This window comes from Pithys albifrons, chromosome 15 (genome assembly GCF_047495875.1).
Source record: "Pithys albifrons albifrons isolate INPA30051 chromosome 15, PitAlb_v1, whole genome shotgun sequence".
Taxonomy (NCBI): domain Eukaryota; kingdom Metazoa; phylum Chordata; class Aves; order Passeriformes; family Thamnophilidae; genus Pithys; species Pithys albifrons.
In genome coordinates, this window is record NC_092472.1 from 11,149,563 (window position 1) to 11,174,900 (window position 25,338).

At 46.5% G+C, this 25,338-nt stretch overlaps 2 protein-coding genes across 6 annotated transcripts; both read left to right on the forward strand.

Moving 5' to 3' along the window:
* Nucleotides 1-257: 257 nt before the first annotated feature.
* Nucleotides 258-16,768, forward strand: BRD8 (bromodomain containing 8). 5 transcript variants are annotated; one of them, XM_071570188.1, is made up of 22 exons: nt 258-305; nt 598-694; nt 2,524-2,593; nt 3,371-3,420; nt 4,282-4,404; nt 4,540-4,620; nt 5,028-5,092; nt 5,683-5,819; nt 6,252-6,467; nt 7,623-7,767; nt 8,902-9,111; nt 9,529-9,809; nt 10,325-10,780; nt 11,136-11,229; nt 11,438-11,484; nt 11,839-12,053; nt 12,335-12,427; nt 12,618-12,686; nt 13,400-13,577; nt 14,193-14,297; nt 15,107-15,151; nt 15,750-16,768. In XM_071570188.1, exons 1-22 carry the CDS (start codon nt 287-289, stop codon nt 15,867-15,869), a joined length of 2,916 nt encoding a protein of 971 aa, XP_071426289.1. In that variant the 5' UTR covers nt 258-286; the 3' UTR covers nt 15,870-16,768. The 5 variants fall into 5 exon arrangements, with proteins under 5 accessions (XP_071426289.1, XP_071426290.1, XP_071426292.1 ...); XM_071570189.1 differs by having other exon boundaries at nt 16,282-16,766; XM_071570191.1 differs by lacking the exon at nt 8,902-9,111.
* A 4,089-nt stretch (nt 16,769-20,857) lies between these two features.
* Nucleotides 20,858-25,169, forward strand: LOC139679162 (bromodomain-containing protein 8-like). The gene is made up of 6 exons (XM_071570592.1): nt 20,858-21,028; nt 21,412-21,615; nt 22,676-22,821; nt 23,529-23,615; nt 23,952-24,020; nt 24,935-25,169. Exons 1-6 carry the CDS (start codon nt 20,858-20,860, stop codon nt 25,167-25,169), a joined length of 912 nt encoding a protein of 303 aa, XP_071426693.1.
* Nucleotides 25,170-25,338: the final 169 nt, after the last annotated feature.

Below are 25,338 nucleotides of genomic sequence, written 5' to 3' on the forward strand. Positions count from 1 at the left end.
GAACACGAACACGAACACGAACACGAACACGCTGCTCCGGCCCCGCTCGCGCCCCTCGCGGCCGCCCCGCGCCGACTGTCGCGATTTCAAATCCCTCTGCGCGCCCGCCCCGCCAATGGAGGCACAGCGCGCGTGCGCTACGGCCAATCAGTGTCCGTTGCTGCCGTAGCGGGGCCGGGGCTCGACCAACCAGCGGTGGGCGGAGGGGCGGGGCGAGCGGCGCGAGCGTGCCTCTCGGCGGGCTCTGCGCACGGCACCGCCCCCGTCCCCGGCTCGGGCGGGGAAGATGGCGGCGGGGACAGGCAGTGAGTGCGGGCCTGGTGGCAGCGGCGCCGCGGCTGTGGCGGGGCTTTGGCGGGCAGCGGGAAGGGGGAACAGGGAACGGCCCGGGAAGAACAGAGAGGTTGCCAAGGGCCCGCCGGGGAAGGGCCAACAGTGCACGGCGCACGGGGGAGGCGGAGGGAACAACGGGTCGAGGAGAGGCAGGGCCGCGGCCGAAAGGGGCCCGGGGGGGCGGGGCCAGCGCTGCGTTCCAGGCACCGGTTCGAGCCCCGCCGTCCCCGGCTCTGCCCCCGCACACTCCCACCTCTTCCGCAGAACACAAACTGCTGAGCGCCGGCCCCACCGAGCCCTGGTCCATCCGCGAGAAGCTCTGCCTGGCCTCCTCCGTCATGCGCAGCGGCGACCAGAACTGGTACGGGAGCACAGAGGGGGAAACGAGGGCCTGGGCAAGGCACGGCGTGCCCGGGACAAAGCGCGGGGCTGTCACCGCGCTGCTTCTTCAGAACAAAGATGGGGTGTTAGAGGTGTACCTGGACAGGCGTTTCGCTGCCATATAACTAGTGCGTTAAAGCATAGGTGTGTTAAAATAAAGATTGATGAGAGCTGGAGAGACACTTTGGACAAAAACATGGATTGACAAGAGCGTTTGTCTTCAAACTGACAGAGGAAGGATTAGATTGGAGATTAGGAAGGCATTCTTCCCTGTGAGTGTGGAGAGGCCCTGGCACAGATTGCCCAGAGATACTGTGGCTGCCCCAACCCTGGAAGTGTCCAAGGCTCAGTTTGATGGTGATTTAAAGAAAAAGTAGATACTGATAGTGAAGCACAATTTTATTACAGCTTGGCCACGGCTGGAGGCGCACAGGGAGCTCATGCTCCAAAGTATGTGTCTACTGTAGAATAGAACAAAATTCTTCCTTTTATTCAGTGCAGGGAACATGGGGGATAATTCCACCAAAGTCATGTTCAACGAGATTTTTGTGTTTCCAGGTTTATATACTTAGTTACAGCTGATAACCCCTCCCCAAAGTTAAGCACTATATTTAGGGTGACTTTTAACAGATCTAATGGGCTGCTCTTATCTCTGCAGCCCCATATTTCCTTTTAACTAAACAATGTTACAGCTTCAAGCCTCAACCTAGACAGGTTTTCTGATTTATTTCTTATAGCTTAGCTTTTAATCTAAACAAGGTTTTGGTTTAGTCCTTAAAGTTCAGCTTACAGGGTTACATTCCTTTTTGTCTAAAGCTATGCATGGTTAAGATCACTGACAAACTAAGGTACAAGCCAAAATCAAAAATTAATATAAAGTGCAAAGTTAGTACGTTCTGATTAAAAATCAGTAAAGACCTTATGATTTTATGGAGAAGGGATAAAATCCTTTTTCTTGGGGGGTCCCCGTATCAGTCTCTTTAGGTGTTTATGCAATGCCTCTGCTGTTTCAATGAGTTTTATGTATTTTTGCTTGCACAATTTTCTGCAGTACCTTTCAGGTACCAGTACTTGAATTGGTTTTAAGTGATACATGTTACTTTGGAGTTGAGATTGCTGATGTTTCATTAATTTTAAATTGTAATGTATTAGAGCTTACCTTTGTGATTTTCCCTTTAGGAATTAAGGGTACAAGTCTTACCTGGCTGTTTTCTGCTGCCTTTTTCACTTATTGATATGCCTTTTTACCCTCAGGAAATGTCATTGCATAATCAGAAGTTAGAAACTTGCTTTTCAAAACAAATGACTGAAGGCATTGTTTATTGGGAGCAGGCAAATGTTTTTGAGTCTTGTACTTTATAGTGATTCCCAAACATAACAACTCCTTGGTGAGTTTATTACGTTTAGGGGACTATTCAGGGATGTCAACTTTTCTCCACATGTTGTTTGTGGAAGAAAGTCCTCAAGGGAAGTTCTGGCCAGGTGGGGGTTGGTCTCTTCTCCCAGGCACTCAGCAATAGGACAAGGGGGCACGAGCTTAAACTCTGCCAGGGGAAATTGAAGTTGGAGATCAGAAAAAAAATTCTTTACAGAGAGAGTGCTCAGGCATTGGAATGGGCTGCCCAGAGAGGGGGTGGATTCCCCATCCCTGGAGATTTTTAAACTGAGCTTGGCCGTGGCACTGAGTGCCATGATCTGGTAAAGGGACTGGAGTTGGACCAAGGGTTGGACTTGATGATCTCGGAGGTCTTTTCCAACCCAGTCCATTCTATGATTCTATGATGGTGACTTGTCTTTTCCCTCCTGCAGGGTCTCAGTCAGCAGAGCCATCAAGCCTTTTGCAGAGCCAGGACGCCCTCCTGACTGGTTTTCCCAAAAGGTAAGATACCGACATTTGAATCGGAAAGATGCAAGGGATATGTAAGGCAAGTGCCTAAGAGAATGTATTTGTTGTTTTAAAAATAGATAGCAAAATTTATTTTTAAAAATCGATTTTATTTAAATCAAATTAAATACTATTTTTCTGTTTATGAAATTAAGCTTGAGCTCACAGTACAGTTGGATAAAGTTAAGGAAAAGACATGGATGATCAAAGACATGAAACAGCTTTCCTTGTGAAGGATGGCTAAGTAAGGTAGAACCCTTAACACAACAAGGTCAGTAACAAGAATATACCAGATCTCTTGCACAATGCTGAGGATGTCCATTACAGAATTAATAAGTAAGACTGACTAAAGAGATTCTTCATCAAGTACATGATTTAAGCCTTGGAATTCATTGCCCCAGGAATTTGTGAATGCCCATGTATTTTGGTGTGTTCTGCTGTCTGAGCCAGCACCCGGGACTTTTGTTGTATAAGGGACAGAAAGAGATTAAGAGACTCAAGGGAGGAGAAGTTGGGGTTGTAGGGTCACTTACTGTGTCTGGTGAGCTTTGAAACTGGCCGTGATGTGAGGATATTTTGTCTTCTTCAATTAAATAATTTGGTTAACAGACAGAAACGTTACAGCTACAGCCTTTGCTTGGTTGGATTTCTAAATTCTTTGTTCATAAAATGTTTGGCCTCTGAAGGAGTGAGTACCCTGTGGGCTTTGTTGATAGATGTTATCTCAAGCTGAGTCTTCACTGTCCTCTGACTTCCCTTGTTTCTTCCCAGCACTGTGCATCTCAGTACTCAGAGCTCCTGGAGACCACGGAGACCCCTAAGTGAGTACCAAGTCTGACCCAAGCAAAGTCTGCAGCGATTTGGGGGGAACTCATCGGTTCTCACAGCAAAGCCCATGTTACTGTCAACTTCCTTTCTTCCCCAACCAAACCCTCCCTAGAGGTGCATTCAGGAATGAGAAGATTCGGCTGTGACAGCTGTTGTGGGTGGACAGTGGAATGAGGGTGTGGCAGATGGGGGAGATAGCATTTATTTGGCTGGAATAAAACACTAACATGTTAGTCTTACTGAGCAGAAACTTTACACATAAATCTCATTTACAGTAGGGGTAGAGAAGACAGCAAGAGAAGGGGAGACATTTTGTATTTGTCTCTGCTTTACAGTGGGTTTTTTTACAGTTTTCTTATCTATGCTTTCACTACAGCTTTGTAGTCTCAAATACTTATTGCTCCTACTTCCAGACATTTTGTTTGGGGACTTCACATCAAATTAACTTAAAGGTGGGATGTTTAAAAGTAGTATTTGTTTGTAATAGTGCTGAATGATCTTCAGCACTGGAGCTGAAAGGACAAAGGGCTTTAGTAAAGTTAGCAAGGAAAAACTTTCTTAATGGGTAGAAAGGAATCTTCTCTGAAGTGGAATGATTGTTTTTTGGCAGGTTGAGAATTTTTAGTGGACTTGAGTCTTTGATCTGTTCCTGAAGTCTTTAGTGCTGAATGCATTAGATTTTCAGAAGAGGTTGTTTGAACATTGTGCTGTCCAAGATAATTTAAGGGAGTTGGAGGAAGTTGATTTTTTTTGTGCATGAGTGTGTCAGGAATGACAGCCAGCAGCCATTTATGAAATGAGAATTGAGTTTTTTGTGTTCTGTATATGACCTCTCTTTTTCTCTTACTCTATAGGAGAAAACGTGGTGAGAAGGGAGAAGTTGTGGAAACTGTGGAAGATGTTATTGTGCGGAAACTGACTGCAGAACGGGTTGAGGAGCTGAAGAAAATTATTAAAGAAACACAGGAAAAATACAGGTGTGTGGCAGAGGTTTTAAGCTGTGTCACATCTGAGAGTCCTAGCCTGAAAAAGTTGTCTTAGTGGGATGGTGATTTGGGTGCTTGGGGTGTCCTGTTCAGTGATCAGTAAGAAAGAAGGTTTTCTGATTACAGGCAACTCAAGAAGGATGCGGAGCTGATCCAGGCTGGACACATGGATAACAGACTGGAGGAGCTGTGCAATGAGATTATGATGTGGGTTATTTAACTGTTTCCATGTTGTCCTTTCTTCTGAGACTGTAGTTCCCTGGCACTCTGTCAGGCATCTCTTGTTCTGTGTACTTTGGCTTAAGAGAAATGGGGCAGCTGGGCAGATGCTTTGGTGTCTGAGGGGGCACCTAGTTTAGATTGAGGGATCCCACTGCTCAGCACAAGATATGTGGAACATCGTTTGGAGTTGCTTAGTAAAGAGCTTGGTGATGGCTTGCCCAGTGTGTCATTGTCTCACTCTGCTTCCATCCTCAGGGGAATTGAGTCTGAATCCACAGGGACAATTTGGTGTTGTCTGGAGATATTTGGGCGTGGGGATCAGTAAACTGATTGTGAAGGAGTAAGTAAGGGGAACTGAGACGCTTTGTAACAGGTTTTGGTTGTATGTACAGAAAGAAAAAAATGGAGGAAGAGGAGGCAGAAGTCAAGAGGAAGGCTACAGATGCTGCTTATCAGGGTAAGCTGGAAATGAGATGCCTTCCTTTTCCTCAGAGAGATGTGTGTATTCATAAGAACATTTGGAAAATACTCTAGTCTTACCTGCAGGAGGAATTCCTTGACCCTAAAGTTGGAGAGAAAGGTTGTATTCTCTTTTCAGCTCTGTATTTGTAACAGGGCAAAGTGCAGAGGCTTCTGAGAAAGGAACAAAATCTGTAGGAAAGGAGTATCTAAGGGGAAGCACAGCAAGGAGCTCTGTATTAGAATGTCAGGCTTTTCACCCCTTTAGTTTTCCCTATGGTTTCACTGGTGTCTGAAGATAAAACAAGAGGCGTTTATTCTAAATGTTTAATTAATTTATAACTCTTGGTGCAGTTTATTCAATTAACCTGTTGGTGATGGGAGGTGGTGAATACCCAGCTGCTAAAGAAACCTAAAACTGAGGTGCATGATGTAAAGCTGGTATTTGGGAACTGAGCCTAGTGTGGTGCAAGAAGTTCCTACAACATAAATTGTTTTCTTAAGATTCTTCAGGATAAAGTCAGAGGTCACTCTCAGGGACTGTGGAAGATGGAGTCATGAAATCTCACTTTTTCTCTTCTTTTCCAGCTCGTCAGGCCATTAAGAATCCACCACGACGACTGACGGGTGTGATGGTTCGTTCCCCCGCCGGCTCGACCTCTCCAGGGGGGGAATATGCCCTGGGAGATCTGTCCCAGCCTGCTGGGGATGAGGCCAGTCCAGGGGTAAGGATCCTTTTCCTGAGTAGAAGGGGAAGACCAGCTTGGGACACGGGGCTCTGCATCCATTACAGAGAAGGGGCCTGGGGAGAAGCCCTTGCTGTGCTTTGCGGACTCTTGGCTGCGTTAGTGCTGTAGCGTGGTTGGTGTCCAGGGCTGCTCGGGATCCATGCCGTCTTCCATGTCTGTGGTGATCCAGTACCTGGATCAAAGGCCATGTAGGGGCGTCAGTGGGTTGACCAGGCAGTCTGTGAGTGCCTGGGAAATGGCATTACAGGGCAGGGAAAGGGTGAAAGCACGTGCCTGGAGTAGTTGCAGTGAGTGAATGGAGTAGGTGTCTGTGGTGTGCTGGATCAATGCTCTTGGGGGAAGCAGCAAGTGGGTCTGGTCCGTGTCGTGGAGTGTGGCTTTGAACAGTGTGGTTTTTCTCTTTCTCAGGTCACGCCAGGGACATTGCCCAGCACCCCAGTTGCCTCCTTCATTGGAATCCCTGACACCCCTCCAGGCTCTGCTCCCCTGGATGCCCCCATGACCCCAGTCACTGATGATTCACCCCAGAAAAAGATGCTAGGACAAAAAGCAACTCCGCCTCCTTCCCCTCTGCTCTCAGAGCTGCTGAAGAAGGGCAGTCTCTTGCCCACAAGCCCCAGGCTGGTATGGAGCTCTCTGCTCATATATGCAAGCACATAAACAATTTGCTCCTGAGTCTCCCACTGAAAAAGGAGGATCTGAAAAGACGTTTTAAAAAATGTGCAGTTTTGTGAAAGTCCCAACAAAAGTTATATTTAAGAGGTATAATTACCCCTGTGAGCCACAGAGGTGGGACCCTTTCCCAGCAGGACTGCAGGGATCATGCAGCACGTAGGACTGGCTGTCTCCCCCCAGTCATAAGGAGTTGGAGTTGCAGGCTTTGCTAAAGGAAATTGTTCTCCTCAGGGAAGGGAACTTGTTAGTCAGCTTCATTCCCATCAGCCTCCACAGAGCTGTTCTTGGTGTTGGGCTCACAGTTCTTTACATCCTGGCAGGAAGTTGTGTTTCACCATTTGTAATGTGTCCTAGCATAAGAGAAGGGAATACTTTAATGGGTTTTATGACCTATATTGAAGTGTTTCAGTTTTCTCCTTATTATAGACAGGTAGTAAAATGACTATAATGAGAACCTACTTGTGGTGTTAGTGACTCTGGAAGTCTTAGGAGTCTGTTCAGAGCCCAGTCTGAAAACAGCAACCATCAGCCTGCTTGTGTTAGTGTTTGTGTGATGGAGTAGTTGTGTTGCTGTTAACTTTATTTTTGTAGTACTCAGATTTAGTTCTATTTGTTAGCTTGGGTAAATGTTCCATGGGTTCTGTGTTTGCAGGGTAAAACAGGGATAAGTAATGGCTGTGAAGGACTGGGTTTTCCTTGTAGGAACAGGACGGGTTTACATCATAGGTTCACTGTGTTACTTTCCATCTTGGTACTTCTGTTTCTCTCAGTTCAAGGGGTATTTCCATGCCATTTCAGGGTCTAAAGTCTCACATCTGTAAAGGATTGTGAGGTCATTGAACAGAGGAACTGAGGCAGTGCTATGATCTGTTTGGCCTGACCTCGAAGGTGGTACTGCAGCTGTGTTGCAGCTGAAGAACAGTTGCCGAGTCTCATGTTGTGCACTTGTATGAGGGGCCTCAGGCAGGGACTAACCTGGATAAAAGGTGCAGAAGAAATGCTGAGAAAGCAAATGCTGGACCTGTTCATGGAAATGCATGTCTGGCAGAGCATCACTGATATCATGGTGTCTCCAGGAACTTCAGTTTCGTCCTTCTTTGACAGGTTGGTGAAAATGAAATGGCAGTGGCTTCTGGTCACATGAACAGCTCAGGAGTGCTGCTGGAGGTAGGAAGTGTCCTTCCAGTGCTGCACAGTGGGGAAATGCAGTCGACACCTGGTGCTGTCCCTGCATCTCCTGCTGCTTCAGGTAATTTGGGCCTCTCCCTATACAGTTCTCCCTTAAGATGTACCTTCAGACTGTTGTGTGAATTCTTTTTGGAGAAAGATGAAGGGCATCTAGCCTGCCTGGTTTGAGGACTTCTTTACAAGTTGTATTCCTATTTCTGTACCCATGTCCCTCTCACCCCTACTTTTTTAAGGAGACAGTAATTTTATGGAGGAGTGATCTGAACAATTAAACTTGACTCAATCCTGATCCATGCAGTCAGGATGGTTAATACCAGGTATTTTGGTGTAGAAAGAAAGGGTTTGTTCACTGGCAGTTGAGAGAAAAATGGTCCAGTGTCTGATTCCCAGTGTGTCAAAGGCAGTTCCCTGTGAATCTGGAGAACTCATGTGCCTTCTGTCTGCTGTAGCTTAGAGATCTTTTGAGGGTTAGACCCCAGACGACTGTGAGCTGCAGAGTGAGTTCCACAGAGCAAGGGTGAGAGGGACAGTGCAAGACTCTGCAAAGGGCTTTTTCAGAGCAACCTACATAAGGTGATGGTTTTTTCTCAGCTCCTGCTGACCAGTGGTTTAATCACATTATCTGCAACTGAGGAATTATGCCATTCATTTATATAGAATTCCCTACAAGTAAGCTTGCTTTCCTTATCCTCATCTTTTAAGATTTGGTCCAGACAGTTGAGTAAATTCAAACTGGAAGTTACAGCTAAGATGCCTGGCAACCTTAGATATAGAAGGAATTCTTCAGAAAAAAACCTGCAAAGAAATCCCCTCTGTTCCCTCCCAGCTCCTGTGATGACTGTTTGCCTTGGCTTACCTTGTGTGGCTCTCTCAGCACTGTTTTTCAGATTTCCAGTAATTGTATTGGGATGAGACTTTGGAAGGGCACCTCCTGTGCATGTGTGGCTTAGTCTGTCCAGCCCTTCCAGTGAATGGTGTTCCATAGCTGCATGACTCTGCCTCAGACTGCACACAAAGTGGAGTCATGCATTTTCGGTGCAGGTTCTCTGTGCAGCTTTTGGGACTGTTTATAGGTATCTCTCAGTGTCTTTTCCCAGAAGAAGCCACCAGACAGTGAAGAGCCCAGTGGTAGCGTTGTGGATTTCAGTGGTGGCTGCTTCTTGCTCATGTGCTTTTCCCTTTTACTCTCTGTTAGGTGCTCCTACGCTTTCCCGGCTTTTAGAAGCTGGTCCTGCACAGTTCACCTCACCTCTTGCTTCCTTCTCCGCTGTTGCCAGCGAACCTCCAGCTAAGCTCCTGCCACCCCCCGTAGAGTCTGTGTCCCAGGCAACTATTGTCATGATGCCCACGCTGTCAGCACCGTCCGTTGTGCCACCAGCTGCAGCTCCTGAAAGCGTAGCCACAGGTGTGTTCTTGCACTACACACTCGTAGATCATGCGCTGCTGAAAGGCAGAAGTTCCCGTGGGATCAGCACCTGGCAAGCTCTCAGCTGGGCTTTCAGCACCTTGGACTTGCCATGCTGGCCAAAGGGATGATTATGTCCAGGTTCTGGAGCAAGTAGATTGTTTTAAACAGGGTTTGCAAGGTGGGGGTGGGAGTGCTGGTGTTGCGCTGTATTGTGGTTCAAGGGTTGGAACCTCACTTTGTCTCTCCTGTGGGAAAGCAAACCCATATTTGTCTTTTATTTATCTGAGCTGTGGTGGTGTGGCTGGGCCTGAGATAGCTGCAGTTGGTGCTTGGACTTATCCTCTACAGTGTTTATTTACATGGGGCTGGACTTCTCCAGCTTGGTCTCTGACTGTCCCTCTCATCCTTGTGCAGTGAGCCAGCCAGAAGCCTGTGTTTCCATGGAGGCAGTGTCTGATTCCCACACTGTGACAGTGTCCATGGACAGCAGTGAAATATCCATGATTATTGATTCCATCAAGAAAGAGTGCCTAGGTTCTGGGGCTGGCAGCGCTGCAGGGTCTTCCAAAGATCACTGCATGGATGGCAAAGAAGATCTGGATTTGGCTGAGAAAATGGATATTGCAGTGTCCTATACAGGGGAAGAGCTGGACTTCGATACAGTTGGAAATATTATAGCCATCATTGAGGACAAGGTAAATGGGCAAAGGAGAGTGCCAGTGTCTCTTGTTCCACATTCACTTGGGTTAGTCTCAAGTGATTGCTGTTCACCGATTTAGTTAGTTTAAGGAAGGAAGAAATAGCTATTCCAAAATGCACATTCTCACCATCGTTTTCCAGATCAATAGGAAATTATCCTATGACACCATTGCTGCCAGTCTGACACTGGTGTTCCTCTTAACCTGGTGCTTCTCTTCAGAGTGCGTAAAGAAATCTTTGTTCTTCGCGTTGGGTGGGGTTTGGGTCACGGCTCTGGCAGACAGATGAGTGGTGCTCACAGCGTCCTTTCCAGAAGTAACCATGTTTCTGAAACTGAAGCTCCACAGGAGGCTCTGCAGGGAGTGATACAATTCTGGCTGCAAAAGGCAACTTTGTAACCCAGCACACTGAGGTTTCCACAATTTTTTCAGTGCCCAGTAACATGAATTTTTCTTTAATCTCTCATTCTGACCTTGGTCTGCACTACTGTGTGTTTGTTTTGACAATAAAGGTAGATGACCACCCTGAAGTCCTGGATGCAGCAGTTGTTGAAGCTGCTCTGTCTTCTTTCTGTGAAGATACTGATGACCCTCAGACACTTCCTGGCCCATGGGAACATTCAATTCGTCAGGAGCACGAGAAACAGGCCCAGATACCCCAAGTGTCTGTGACTGTGAAGCAGGAGAGACTGGAGTGTGAGGAGCCAGAGGCAAAAGGAATTCGAGACCTAATGGGCATTGGCGAGCTGGCATCAGAAATAAAGACTGAGCTTGTAGAGCAGGAGCAGAGTCAGCAGGACCCTGAGCAAACCATACCAGCGGCCGCAAGAGTGACAGAAACACCAGAGCTTAGAAGTCAAGAGATAGAAGAAGATCAAAGAGCAGCTGTAACAGCAGGAGAGACTCCTGAAACCAAGATAGAGGCATCCAAGGGAGAAGATGCAGTGCTCAATACAGTGAAGACAGAGGTATGTGAGCAGAGAGGCTCTCTGGAACTGGTGTGGGGAAAGAAACGAGCAGTTGTGGCAGGTAGGAGAGAAATTTAGAGGAAGAATGACTGCTGGGCTGAAGGTGACCCTTCAGTGGATGTGACTGATTGTTTTACTGGGAGTCATGCTGCTGATGTGCTCGATATGCAGAGCAGCTCTACTTTAGGCAGTACCTTCGTGTATTTCCCCTCACCCACGTGCAGAATTGCTGCTGGGAAGGTGCTCAGTGAACCTCATTGCCTTGAGTTAGGTTAGGGTGAGTGAGATGTGCCCACACCTTCACTGAAGTAAGCTGACACAAACATCTAGATTTGTGCATTTCTTTTCCCTCCAGACCCCACCTGATGATGATTCATCCCCTCCACAAGTCCCAAATGTGAGTGAAGACTCCTCACAGGCTGATGTTCAGCACAAATTTGAGCTGTCAGGTAACTTAATTCAGCTAGGAAATCTTTTACATGCAACATTATTAGCTTGATAGTTGTCAGTGATCTGGTTCAGGTTTTTTGGGGAGGAGGGACAAAAGGTACATATAGGAACAGTGGTAATTACTGCAGGACAGTAGGCAATGGTGCAGGAGTTTTTGTAGGGAAGACTGCTTTGGAGAGTCAACCTTTCTGTGCTTCTTTCTTTCAGAGTCAATGAAGGAAGAGGCCCAAGCCCTATTTAGGAGTCAGATGAAGGTAATTCTTGGTTACAGGCATATTAAGTTTATTAGTAACATCTCACTGCTGCTGCTGCTGTCTGCTGAAAAGCAAAGCTTGTGTTCAGCCTTCTGCATTGAAAAGAGAAGCAAGCAGTCTGCACTTGGAGCTGAAAGGGAGATTGCTTCAAGCTGTAAAGCTGTGTGTGTATGTGCTTGTGGGTCTGCAGGGGTAGGCAAGGCAGGCCGGAGAGACAGGGATTTTGTGAAAGTGCCTGTACAGTTGTCTGCAGCGTAACAAGAAAATCACTGTGCTCACTGAACCACAGTTGCTTTGGAGGCTCTGAGTTGCTGCTGTAACTGGCTGTGCCAGCTCATGAACTCTGTGTTTCAGGATGGGCAGGGTGAGGAAGATGATGAGGATGGTGCCAGTGAGGCTGCCAGCTTGGAGGAACCCAAAGAAGAAGATCAGGGTGAAGGATATCTGTCAGAGATGGATAATGAACCCCCTGTGAGTGAGAGCGACGACGGCTTCAGTGTCCACAACGCACCTCTGCAGTCCCACGCACTTGCTGACTCCATCCCCAGCAGCCCGGCCTCCTCACAGTTGTGAGTGTACACAGGTGCAAGCCCCACCTTGTGGAGGGTGTGTAGGAATCTCATTTCTGTATTGCTGAGTGGGCCCAAAGGAGGAACTTCTTGATGATACGTCTGATTCTCCTTGTTCACAAGGGCAAGTGTGCAGACAGCACCCCAATACCAGCTCCCACTCTTCCCTTCTGTCTTTGGCATGAATTAGTATGGGCATGTCAAATGCAAAATAAACTGTGAGTTTTCTGCTCTGAGCAACTGTGCAAACTCCTTAAGAAAGTATGTTCTTCTCTTCCCAGTTCAGTGTGCAGTGAGGACCAGGAAGCAATACAGGCACAGAAGATCTGGAAGAAAGCCATCATGCTAGTTTGGAGAGCAGCAGCTAATCACAGGTGAGTGAGTCTGATGTCTTGACAGAAAGGAGTGACTAATCTTAGACAAGTCTCCACTCTCCCATCTCAGAAGCTTATCTCTCTTGTTACTGGGAGATGATGAATCATTGTTACAGACAAATAACAGGAAAGCATGAAACAAATATTTACCAGCAAGGATGGATGCTAAGTGGACTCTTTCTCTCTGCAGGTATGCCAATGTCTTCCTACAGCCTGTAACTGATGATATAGCACCAGGCTACCACAGCATTGTGCAGAGGTGAGTCTTAGCAGTCTTCTGTCACGAGAACTCTGTGTATTTGATTATTTGTGTAGGGATTTCTGGCAGAAACAATGTTGGTTTTGCCTGCTGTGCAGTCTGAAACACTTGGAAAAGCTTTTTTTCCTGACATGGTTCAGTCAGAAGCAGGTTTCCCCAAGAAGCAGGTCTTCAGTAACAAGCACATGTCTGTACACACGCCTGACTTAAGTACACTGACTTACACAGAACATTTTTACCAGTAAGGTGATACATGACTGATCTGTTTCTCCTAGTTTCTATCCAAGGGTAGGATTTAACCTTTGAAATTCCTAAAAGCTGTCTTTGAAATTCCTAAAAGCTGTCTTCTTTCATGAGCAGATAGTGGACTTTTCTGGAAGAATTACCAGAATCCCCTGCTAGGCCCTGAAATCTCTCCACTAAACAGTTCAGGTTCAGTGGCTGCTGCTCTAGCTCCTACATTTCTCCTTAGTGCTGTGTGGAGAAGGCAGATGCCTCTCCTGAGGCATCACTCAGGCTGTTGTTACCATTCCTGGACAGCTTGTGTCTTCTGACCCAGGCCCTGATACTCGTGAGCGCAGCCTGTCTGAGGCAGAACCTGTTCAGCTAAATTAGACACTAACTCGACACATTACAGACCCAGGGTTGTTTCCAAAAGAGAGGGGAAAGAGTTAAGTGTTCCTTTTGAAATTTTGTCTGCATTTCTTTCATAGGCCAATGGATTTATCTACCATCAAAAAGAACATTGAGAACGGGCTGATACGAACCACAGCCGAGTTCCAGCGTGATATTATGCTGATGTTTCAAAATGCAGTTATGTACAACAGCTCTGACCATGATGTGTACCACATGGCTGTGGAGATGCAGCGAGATGTCCTGGAGCAGATCCAGGTAAAGTACTGAGCTGAGAACAGAGCATCTGCCTTGGTCCATAGATGTAAGACCACAGTTTCACGCTCTGTATCTAAATACAGGAGTTCTGTCCTTTGCTGCATCTCTCTCATGCTTACTCAGGTGTTTTTGTTGAACTAGATTGTGGGCGAGTTAGAAGTAATACAGCAAAATTTTTAATAGGTTCAGCCCAGAACAATTTCAAATGTAATTTCCTTCAGGGAAATGCTTAGGCCAGCAAGAACAAGGGTGTGGTTCAGGAACAGAAACAAGCAACAAAATAGTGAATGACAGGGGACGCGATGGCTTCTTTGGGTGGCTGTGCTGGTTTATGTTGATATAAAGTGTACGTGAAACTGTCCCATGAATTTATGCCATTTAAAATGTCTTGTGAAGCAAAATATCCCAACTGGCAGGACTAACAGAGTTTTAACTGAGGTTTTATAGCTCCTCAGGACTTGTGGCTTCTGAGGTAAATAGGGGACTTATTTTGAGCAGCAGAAAAGGAACTGAAACTGCCTCTGACCCAGCCTGTGGTCTCTGATAGTTAACTGAAATGCACTTACTGAGCCTGTTTTGCCTGGCAATCTTAACAGAGTGTGGTTTTTCTTGCAGCAATTTCTGGCCACACAACTGATGATGCAAACATCAGAGTCAGGGATCAGTGCAAAGAGCCTGCGGGGGCGAGACTCCACTCGCAAGCAGGATGCTTCAGAGAAGGTGAGAATGCTGCACCCTCTGGAAGGGCATTTGGAATCTTCTGAAGAATTCCAAGATACTGCATGAAGTTCTCACAACAGAGAGGCGGAATGTTTTTTGAGATTACAGTGGCTCCAGCATCTTCATATGAAACAAATCTTTTTATGTCCATTGATTAGATTTCAGTTCTGAAGCTGTACAGCATTCCAGAGGCAGGTCTCATGAGTTTCTTCAGTAGTCCCAATAGTTCTATTACATATTTTTAAAAATAGGTGATAAAAACTGTAGGGAAATGAACAGAGTATTGGTAAAAGTGTGATACGGCAGGAAGATGAAGGGAGTTGCCATGTCCTTCACTTTCTAGTCAGATTTTTAGAGCTAGAAAATCAGTCAACTCTGGTTTGCTGTGTAAGACACACTGGAGAACTTTGAATTCCACAGTGATCTAAGCAGTGATGGTTTGTTTGGTTTTTTTAATTCTGCAAAGACACATCCAAATGTGATTAAGTGGTGTCAGCTGGTGCACTCAACACTGTGATGGCGGGGACTACCTGCTTAGTTCTAGTGGCAGCTGCACCTTGCAGAAGTTGTTTGGTAGACCAGGCCTTGCCATGACTGAGGAGGGAATATCCCTTTCCTAGCATTCTGACTTTCGCAGTATCCCTCTTTTTGTCTGTTTTTATGTTCCTGCTGCATAAGACTGATGCCATGTGGGAAGGGGAGTGGGGCACATGTTTCTCTGTGCTCATGTGTGGGCTCAGTGCTTCTGTGTGGCGTGTGCATTTCCGTAGCTGATGCCTGATAAGTCCTTCTGTTTGGCCTTTTAACAGGACAGTGTCCCAATGGGCTCTCCTGCCTTCCTTCTCTCTCTCTTTGTAAGTATTGAAAGGTTCCAGCAGGTTCTGCAGTACTGCTGGCAGGTGCTCTGCTCCTTGTCTGGGTGATCACTGCACTGTCACAGCATCCTTAGCACTGCAGCGGGGTGTGTTTGACTTGGGGGCTGCACCACGGTGATCCTTAGAGAAGAAATATCTCAGTCCCTTATTCTCAGCATGGGTGAGTGGGAGGGGCTTCAGTCTTTTCTTCCGGTTTCAGGTGTTTTCCTTTTGTCATCTGCTTGTGCTTTTTTCCCCAACTACTCTCCTGCTTTCTTTCCATATAAGTGGGAAGACAAACCAAGTGGTGCAGACCTGTAGTTCCTGCATCTCTCATGTTTGCACAGCTGCCCCTTTTGCACATCAGAGGCAGTACAAAAGGTCTGGGAAGAGTGAGGAGTCAGCTATGTACTCCTTTACCATTCCTGGTCCTGAAAACAAATGTGACAGTCCGCAGAAATATCTTGCTCTGTCCTTGTGGTGATCTGAAAGTGTTTGGAAAAATATCCCCTCTGGGAAATCCCAAGTCTCTGAGTTGCAAGGAGGAGGGAGGAGAGGAAGTCGCAGAATTGTTCTTATCTCTTATGTGTATCTAAAGCCAGAGGAGTACTCCAGGAGAGTCAGCATGTCAGCCAGAGAGAGGGCAGCGGATCAAAGGAAGCTCTCAGGTTGCCTTCTGCTCATGAAAAGGAGCTGTGCCAAGAAACTAGGGAGCTAGTGCCAGGGTCACTCAACTGGAGGAGCACTTCCCGTAGGGATCACCAGCTGATAAGGTAGGTTAGTCAGCAGTTTCCTCTTCCCACCTTAAGCTAGAATTTGCCATTTAGGAGAAAGCCTGCACCATCCAGGCTCCAAAGCACCTGCCTGCGCCAGAGCCATGTTGCCTCTGCCTTGGCTCCAGCAGTGCACGGAGATGCTGCCAAGCCCAGCGCTCTGCTGTGTCCAGAGCAATCGTTAGGTAGATCTGCAGGCAGGCCTTCACAGGCTGCCTTAGGGACAGCTTCCCTTTCTCCTGATTGGAAAGCACGAAAAGTTGTTGCCAGATGCAGAATTCCCCCCTCCCCCTGTGCTGGAGCGAGATGAGCCGTGGTGTTGGGTGTTGTGTAACTGTTTGTTTGCCTTGTGAGCAGGATGGAGGCACCAGAGGGCGGCGCTGCGCCATCGAGGCAGACCTGAAGATGAAGAAATGATGCTGCAGGCACACAGAATCCCAGCAGAATCCCAGCACCTGGCATCCAGAGCTGCAGTGCAAACAGGCTGCTCTTAACAGCTATTGGAGGATGAAGAAAAGCTGCAGATCCATTTCTGGGACCTGGCTCACCTTTTTCACTTGCCCCTCTGGAAAGCAGTGTCTCATCAGAATGTGTATCCCAAAGAAACTTCCCTGGAGGGAAGGACTGGCCCCCCTGCCTGTTTTAGGGCAGTTGTCTTGGGCTTCATCAGTGTCCTGGTGTTAGCTAGCAACTGGTGGCGCGTATGTACTGTAATGTGAAGTGTACAGATTTTTACTGGTGATGTGTAAATGTGATGTATATTAAAATCTGGGAACAAACCAGTGTGCAGTGTACTGAGTATCCCAGCTCTGCAGGGAGCAATCCTCTGCCACAAGCCTCTCTACCCACCTTGAATATCTACAAGTATAATTCTCTTCCAGTGGTCCATAGAGCACACACACATGGCAGAGCTTTGGCATTTGAGACAAACTATACCTGGATGGAGACGAAGATTCTCTGCTTGAGTGTGTGAGGATACAGCACCACTGTGATGACACAGGAGATCTAACCCTGAGAAGTTAAATACTGCAGTCTTGTTGGAGCTTTCCTTAGGAGAAAATGCATTGAAAGATGCAGTACATTCTTTCCTCGGATATCTGTGAAGGCTACACTAGTCAGAGTGAAAATCTTGTGATCCTGGCAGCTGCAGGCAGGACTGCCAGTACCTGGTTTCACATCTGAGCTTGTACACTCTTTCTCCTGGAAATCACAGTCCTTTTCCTAAGCAACATGGAGATTGAAGTTCTCTGTGAGAATTTTCAAGTTGCCACCTTCTTTTCTGCTCCATGAGATGAAACTTCAATGTTTTCTGCCCCTGCAGCTTTCCTTGGAGAAAAAAAAAGGAAAAAAATTACATCATCCTTGGTGCTTTGCAGCAGCTGGAAGAATTCTACACCATGCAGCATGTAGAGGGTGCAGCTTTCTGTCTCACAGGTTTCAGGAAACTGAGTCACTGGGATTAAGACCACAGGAATTGTCACCTTACCTAGTAAAAGCTCTTGATTTTCACAAGCTAAACGTTGAAGTTGCCTGGGCCTGCTGTTTTGAGTCCCATGGATGGCTGAGGTGTATTTTCACCAAGAGTCATCTTAATGAAATGGTGAAAATCCTTTGATTATTGGTTAATTGTCCTTCACTGGTAAACCTGGGAACAAATTTCTGATTTCAATTTTTATGTTACGGTTTCCAGAGATTGCATGTTCTTACTTTCACAGCACAGAAAGTTGTGGGGTTCTTTGTGTATGTTATGAAATGATTTAATCTGGGGACAACCTTTTTAGCAGGGCCGGTTGTGGCAGGACAAGGGGTAATTGCTTTCAACTAAAAGAGGGTCAGTTTAGACTAGATAACTTTTTTTTAAATGACAATGGTGAGACACCGGCACAGATTGCCCAGAGAAGGTGTAGATGCCCCATCCCTGGAAGTGTTCAGGATTGGGTTGGACTGGGCTCTGAGGAACTTGGGCTTGTTGAAGATGTCCCTGCTTATTGCAGAGGGAGCCTTTAACAGTCCCTCCCAACTCAACCCTTTCCATGATTCTAACGAACTTCTGCATTCTTCTACTCCAACCTGCTGCTCAGAGCATGGCCAGCTTCAAAGGTAAGCTTGTCAAGTTTTGAAAATCAGGAATGGAGATTCCCTAAAATCTCTGGACAGCCTGTTTCAGTGCTCGCCCACACTCATGGAGTAAATAGTTTATACTCAGTCTGAAATTCCATTGGTGCAACTTGTCATCACTGTCTCCTCCTTTCGCTCTTGGTCCCTGAGAAGAGTCTGGCTCCATCTCCTCTGTTACACTCTGCTCTGCCTTTGTCCCTGTTGGAAAACTGAAGGTGCAGCACATGAGAGGACCATTATCATGCCCACAAGTAACTTGCTTTTATCATGGCAAGCATTGCTGTTTCTTCCTGCTCTTGGTTTCTTCTGTTAACCAGGTATTTTTCTCTCAGCCTTTTCCCTTGTCCTATGACATTTTAATAGTCTTTAATGATGTTTAAGAGCTTTAAAACTCTTAAGATATGATTTTCTCTGCGGATCCCCATTGCCTCCAACCCAATTCATCATCTTGTGCTCTGACTTCTAATTCTGTTCTTCCTAATACTTTGTTCTAATCTGTCTGGTACAGAGCTGATGTTTTACTGTGCTTTATCTCCCAACGCCCACCCTTTTACAGACAGATAAAACAATCACTCCTTTCTGGTTTTCTTCTTAAATTTAAATGACAGGTTGCACAGCATAGGCTTGGTCACATTATATTTAAGCTTCTTTAGGACTCACGAGTGAATCCCAATGGGTTCTAAGGTTTACCCGCTCACTTAAATTGTACTACAAACCTCCCCTGTTGACATTTTAATTAGAAACCATCTCTCAGACCCATCCCAAGAGAAGGTCTCATGTGATCTCCTCTGTGGCACTGCTGATAACGATGATTAATTTGGTTTTTCCAACTGGCCCTATTTTCCACTGAGATGTTTGGCACTGATCATGCGTCATCCCCACTGATCATCTGTCAGTTCTCTGCTTCTGATGTTTTTGATGAGTTTTGTTGGTTTTATTTGCTTTTATGTCTTTAGCAAATTGTTCTCTTTTTCTTTTTTTTGCATACTTTATGTGGATTCTATATTCTATTTATTAGAGTTCAGGCTTTTATCATTTTTCTTGTTTGGACATGTGAGTTCTTTTTAAAGACTCTTGATTTCTAGCAGCTTTTCTGATTAACAAGGGTTACACAGTGTCTGATCTCTGCAATGCAAAGTAAAAGTTTCCAATTTGAGAAAGTTTCCTTGCTGGTAACTTAGGTAGCCAATGTAATTAAGCATTAAACTCTGAAATCTGTATCGCTTGGTCTGGAATTGGTGCCGGACTCAGCAGCCTGGGATTATTTCACTCATCATGTCTTGCACTAAAGCTGCTGTTCTACTTTCTGGCATCTCAAGTCTTCCAATATTTGGGAAAATTAAACATAAGGCTGAAGATCTCTTTAATCAATGCTTATGCCCAAGTTCCCTGGGCTTCCTGATTTTAAAACCTCTCAACTGGACTACAGCAGGATCATCACAAGAGATCAGATTACCCTGGGTAAGAGTTTTTTGTTCCTCATCTGAGCTGTGGTGGCCAATTGTATGTGTGCTCAGCTCTGCTGAGGGTGAAGGACAGCACTTTAGGCACAGGGTTCCTCTTCAGATGAAATCTCGGCTTGCCCAACCCTGTCTAGCACCAACTCTGGAAGCTGAGAGCTCAAGTTAGCTTTGAAAGAGCTTTCAGAAGGACATGCTTTCAGATCCTAACTCTGCTTGCAATTCATAAAATAACAAACCAGTTTTCTCATCCCCCAGACCAATGGATTCTTTATTTCTCCCAATTATGCACTGTAAGCTGTATTTGGAGCTGTTCTAGCAGCCCTGAGAATGCAAAAGGCAATCAGTGAGAAATGTGCTTGTTCAAAATGAAAAAATTAGGTTGTGAATCATTAACTGAAAACTCTAAAAGACACTATTAATTAGTGCATAGAATTCTCCATAGGTGCAGCATCCGGGCAGCTCCATTCAGTGGCAAGATACAGATTTTCTAACATATTTATGTTGTTATTGTGACTCTGCAAGCAGTTCTCCAGGCTTAGAGAAATCATAGTGGACTAGTGCAGTAGAAGACACTTAGGTGTGGACTAATGAACAGAGATGAAATAAATGGTTTCTTCCTTCTTAAGAAATTGCTAATTTTTACTTTTTGAAATGTGTAGAACTGTCCTCTGTCAGTGTGTATCTGTGTAGGGTTATAATTCTTCTGACTCAGGTACATGAGATATCACCATCCATCTAAATCACACCTGTCACTTTAAAAACAGTGTGTCTCTAAGGTTTGTAATAAGTTATTTTCGGTATAAAAAGTTCTCAAGGGGCAGCAAAGGGAATTTCAGTGAGTTGTCTGTGGAGTCACTAGTTGTTCATGGCAGTCAGCAGCTGGGCAGGTCTCGGTTTGACCTTGATGGATGCCTTCAGCACCTTAAACATGGAGCATCCAGCAAAGCCATGTGCTCCTAGCCAGCTCAACATGCCCTGAGCACAGTGACACACCAGCCCCTGGGCAGGGGGAGAGCACAGCAAAAACACCAGAAAACCTGAAATGCAGTTGCTCTGGAGCAGCAGTTTGTGTTGCAGAGCTGTAGCCCTGGCACATGCTGTGCATGGGGCTCAGGTATAGACTGAGTAGATACAGACTGCTCACCTCAGAGTCCTGCCCGTGCTGGGGTTCTCCAAGTGTGTCACAAAGCGACCTGGGTTTGGCAGTTCTGGATCAGGGTAGAAAGAAATTGCTGTCTCTTTATTGTTTGCAGATGGGCCAATCCTGGGAGTCTGAGACAGAGTCTCCCATCAAGTCAGAGAACAGTGACTTCCAGCCTCTTCTCAGCTGGTCTTCAAGCTTGGATCTGGACATGAGGACCTCAAGAAATGCTGAAGAGGTGGCCGTGGAGAAGGTAGAGGAGAGCAGCCAAGAGACAGATTGTGAGCTGGGTTTGAGTGAGCCTCTCTGGGAGGATGATAGTGAAGATTACCAAGAGGCAGAGAAGCCATATGAAAGCAACAGTCTTTTCCAGTTCTTGGAGGTAGGACTGTTTGGATGACCAGAAGGTGGACAGCATAGTTCAGACCCTCCTGAAACATTGGGGACTTCAGGGCACTTACCTGCCTACACACAGAAACAGTCTGGGGGCAGAGCTGATGCCTTGGCCCAAGCCCAGCGCTTCCTCCCATTTGGAGCTGGCACTGCAATGAGGGAACTGTTTTGCCAAAACACAGCTCACCCTAAAGCACAGAAATGTCAGTGAGCTGACACTGTAATAATAACACAGGGCTTCATCAGAAGGTTTTGCAAGGATTCCTAAAAATGGAAAGGCATTCGTGAGTGAATGCAAAAATAGTATCTGTGCTGTTTATTTCTTCTCGCTTTTACCTTCACAATTTGAAGTAATAAATCACTCTGTTGCAGGTAACCCAGATGCTGGAATCTCTCTGCATTAGCAGCGCAGAGTCATCACAGACTCAATGGAATTACTGTGGCTCAGGGAAGCAGAATGATGGGGAAGATGTGAGATGCCAGGGAAAGACCACAGAAACAGCAGTCTTGGGAGCAGAGGGAAGTCAACTACGCATCCTAGCAGAAGATGAGAAAGAACACTTCTTGGGAAGAGAGGTAGAGTAGTGGTGGTCCTAAAAGAGCCTCTGGATGAGAGACAAGATACAGTGAAGGAAACCAGCTCTAGAAGAGATGGAAGAGTCCCAGGTTCTGAGCAGGGAAACAGGGACACACAGGAGGAGACAGCCGGGAGGGGAATGCAGGAGAAATGTACAAGGGAGGGGTGATTTTATGTCTGGTTGTGTATCTTTATAAACAGGAAGCTTTTTACAGATCAAACCCTCAGATGTGAGTTGGAGGAATTGCTCCTTGGCAGTGTAAAGGTGACTCATGAGAGCTGGCAGGCTGCTGTCAGGTTTAAGGCAAGGCTGGAATACTTGCTTTGTTCTAATTGCTGTGTTTTGCAGCACACCTTGGCTGGTTTCAGGCCCACATGGCTGCAATAACCATCTGCCCCTGGGGACCATCATGTCTTGGAAGCAGGGACTGTTTAGCCTGGGTTTGCATCAGTCCTGTGTTTAGTAGTCAAAGCCAAACACAGCATGGTGTCCAGTTTCTTCTTGAGAAGTCTACCCATGCTTCAGATCTGTTGAGGATTCTGAGGTGGCCCTGCATATAATCCCACATCTGGACTTCAAAAAGCCTCCCTCTCTACTCTTGCCACTCTATATTTTATTGGCAAATCAGTACAACAACAGCACCACTCTCCTTCCTGGATGAGTCTATTCTCTGTCATATTCATGTGGGAGTTTCTGGGGAAGCAACCTTGTTGTGCTCTAGGGGATTCTGTTATCTGTATCTCAAGCTTTAACAAGCTTGAGGCAGTCTTACCTCAGCTCCTGATTGCCCTCTCTACATCCATGACTCTTCCCAGAGAGCAGACACAACACTGGGCAGCTCCACAGGGTTTGTGTTAGCCAGAGATGGATATGATCCAGGAGATCAGACCCAGCTGTTACTGAGTGCTGAGCAGCACAGAGAAGGTCTGACTAATAGAATAACAGAGCTCCCGGCTGAGCCTGGATGCAGTATAGGGATGTGCAGCAGGCTGACTTCTAGATAAAGAACTCAGGTGATGGGCTGCCATTTTACATGTATTCTCCTATGTGCTCCTCAGGACAAGACTCCAGAGACACCTGGAGAACAAGCTTTAGGTGAGCTGCATGCACAGGAGATGAATGCTCAGGCCCGGGATCAAGATAACAGTGACAGCACCTCTGCAGCCCCAGTGCTGGACTCCACAAGTCCTCCCAATACAGACCTGTAAGTACCTGGTTCTGCTCTCTTGCAGGTGCAGCAGAACAGAGTCGTTTCCCTTGTCACACGAGAACAAGTGTATGGCACAGGTAGCATCCAGGAAGGTGAGATAGCCAAGGAGAACAGGAAGAAAGGAGGTAACTTGTGCTATCTCTGTGGATCTGCCAGCATTTTGAGGCATTGATCCTAAGCTGCAGTGAGAAGATTAGAGTTTAAACAAGAGATTAAATGGTAAATACATGTTTTCTCGAGGCAAACAGGCTGTGTGTAAGCTGGGCATCAGGCTCTGTCAGGCAGTGCACAGTACAGCTCCTGAGAGCAGCATTACCAATCCCTTGTAAGCAGGTGTAGATGTGTCAGTCCCATGCAGGCTCTGCCGTGTGTGATCACCTGGGCTGCCTTTCAAAGGAAAAACAGGGGAAGTTTGGAATGAGAAAGTTCATAAAAACCACCTCAGTAAAGTTCTAAACTGCAGAGTAGCATGAGGTTTTCTGTCCATTTTGATACTGCCCTTTATCTCAGTTTTTACATATGGCCCTGCATCTTCCTGCTTTCTGGATGTTTACTTGTGCATTCCCCACACAGGGTGCTCCCATTATCACACTTGGGAGGTTTTTTGTAGCTTCATCCAGCTAGATCTGGTGGATGCCAGCAAAATTACCACCTCCCCTTTGTCTCGACTGTGATAATCTGGCAATACCTTCACTTCACAGGGTGCAGCCAAACTGGAATAATGCCCTCCAATATTTGCCCCTCAAGAGAACTCTCCTGACCATCTGGAGGACGATAGCCAGTCACAGGTACATGGGAGCAGAGGGTTGGGCCGACATGTCCTGAACACACTGCTCTGAGTCCCAGCTCCTGTGTCAACCAGGCCTTGTCCTCTGCTCTCCACAGGCTGGCCTGTCTCTCCAGGCTTTGCTTTGGGAACAGCTGCATGCTGGAGAGAGCACTGCATATTTACTTCCTCTGCTTAATGTGTCAGAGCCCAAATGCTGCTTCCTACATGGCTGTCACGTAGCTGCCATAGCTGTGGCCCTCATGACAGGCAGGGAGAGGGAAGCACTGCTCCATGTCCCAGTGCTGTCTTTGATGCAGGGATAGGCACAGAATGTTCTTTGTCCTTGTTCCTGTAGATACAGCAGTCCGTTCCTGAAACCAGTATCAGAGCAACAAGCCCCTGGATACAGGGATGTGGTAAAGAGGTGAGTTCGTGAAGGAAGTGCTCACTATTTAATTTCTCTCTGGTTTTTTCTGTCATTTCTGGTTTCACAAGGCCCAGTGGAATGTTTCCTTCCTCCTTTTCCAGAGTTTGGCTGTCACCAGCATCTCCAACTGATTTCTTTTATTAAAGCTCCCTTCCAGGTAATTAGAACCTGGAAGCTTGCACTGACACTGGAGCTGGTGGGAATTGTGCCTGCCCTCTGCAGGCATTGCATGGCTGGCTTACCACATGCACAGTCTCTGTACAGGAGATCAGCTCCTGCAGCTCAGCAGGAGCTGGATCCCTTCTCCCCATGCTGGAATGTGCCTCAGGCAATGCCCCCTCCTCACCCGCCTGTGCCCCAGATGTTTCACTCTCAGCACAGAAGTGGGTCATATCAATATTTCCCAGAGACATTAAGGGCATTTTTCAGAGCTGAATCATGTTCTATTCTGGTCACAGTTGTCCTCTCTGCAGCCATTCATTTTTCCATGCTGTCAGAATAAGGGAAGTAATATTTATTCCCCATCGTGTTCCCCTTACCAGTACTTCTATTTTTGCTGGTGGCACCATTCGATTTTAAGGGGCTTTAATAGATACCTATTTTAGTAACTTTTCTTTCTCCACTAAGACCTGGGCTGACTTCATGAAGACTAATTACCGCTTGCCTTCTCAGGAGCTCAGCATCACATTTGTTTCAGAGGTGACTGCTAATGACCTGCCAAGTGTCACATTGGCTGAATTTAACTTTTGTCTGACTTGGAAGAAAAGCCTTTCTCTTTTTCCTGAGCAATAAAATTGATCGAAAATAGCTCTGCTTTCAAGACCACCCTAAAATGAGAATAATCACATTCATGCAGAGCCCAAAGGATGCCTGGCCCAGCAATTCAATTCTTCTCTCTCTCTCTTTCCTAGACCCATGGATTTAACCAGCATAAAGAGAAGGCTGTCAAACGGACAGATTCAGTCCACGATCCAGTTCCAGTGTGACCTCATGCTCATGTTCCAAAACGCAGTGATGTACAACAGCTCCGACCACCATGTGTTCCACATTGCTGTGGAGATGCAGCGAGAGGTTTTGGAGCAGCTGCAGCTTTTGGCTGAAGCCTTTCTCTGCTGCAGGGATATGCTGGAGTCAGGGAGAAGGTAACAAGCCACGTCTGAGGTCACTTTCCTCTGGAGCAGTGTAGTCTCTGTGGCTCAGGATGTGCCGGTCTCGGGCCGTGTGCTGCCATGGCCCCGGGCAGAGCTCGTCATCCCCGGTGGTGGCTGCTGGGTCGATTGCATAAGGATCAAAGCAGTTTCTTTTGAGGGGCACC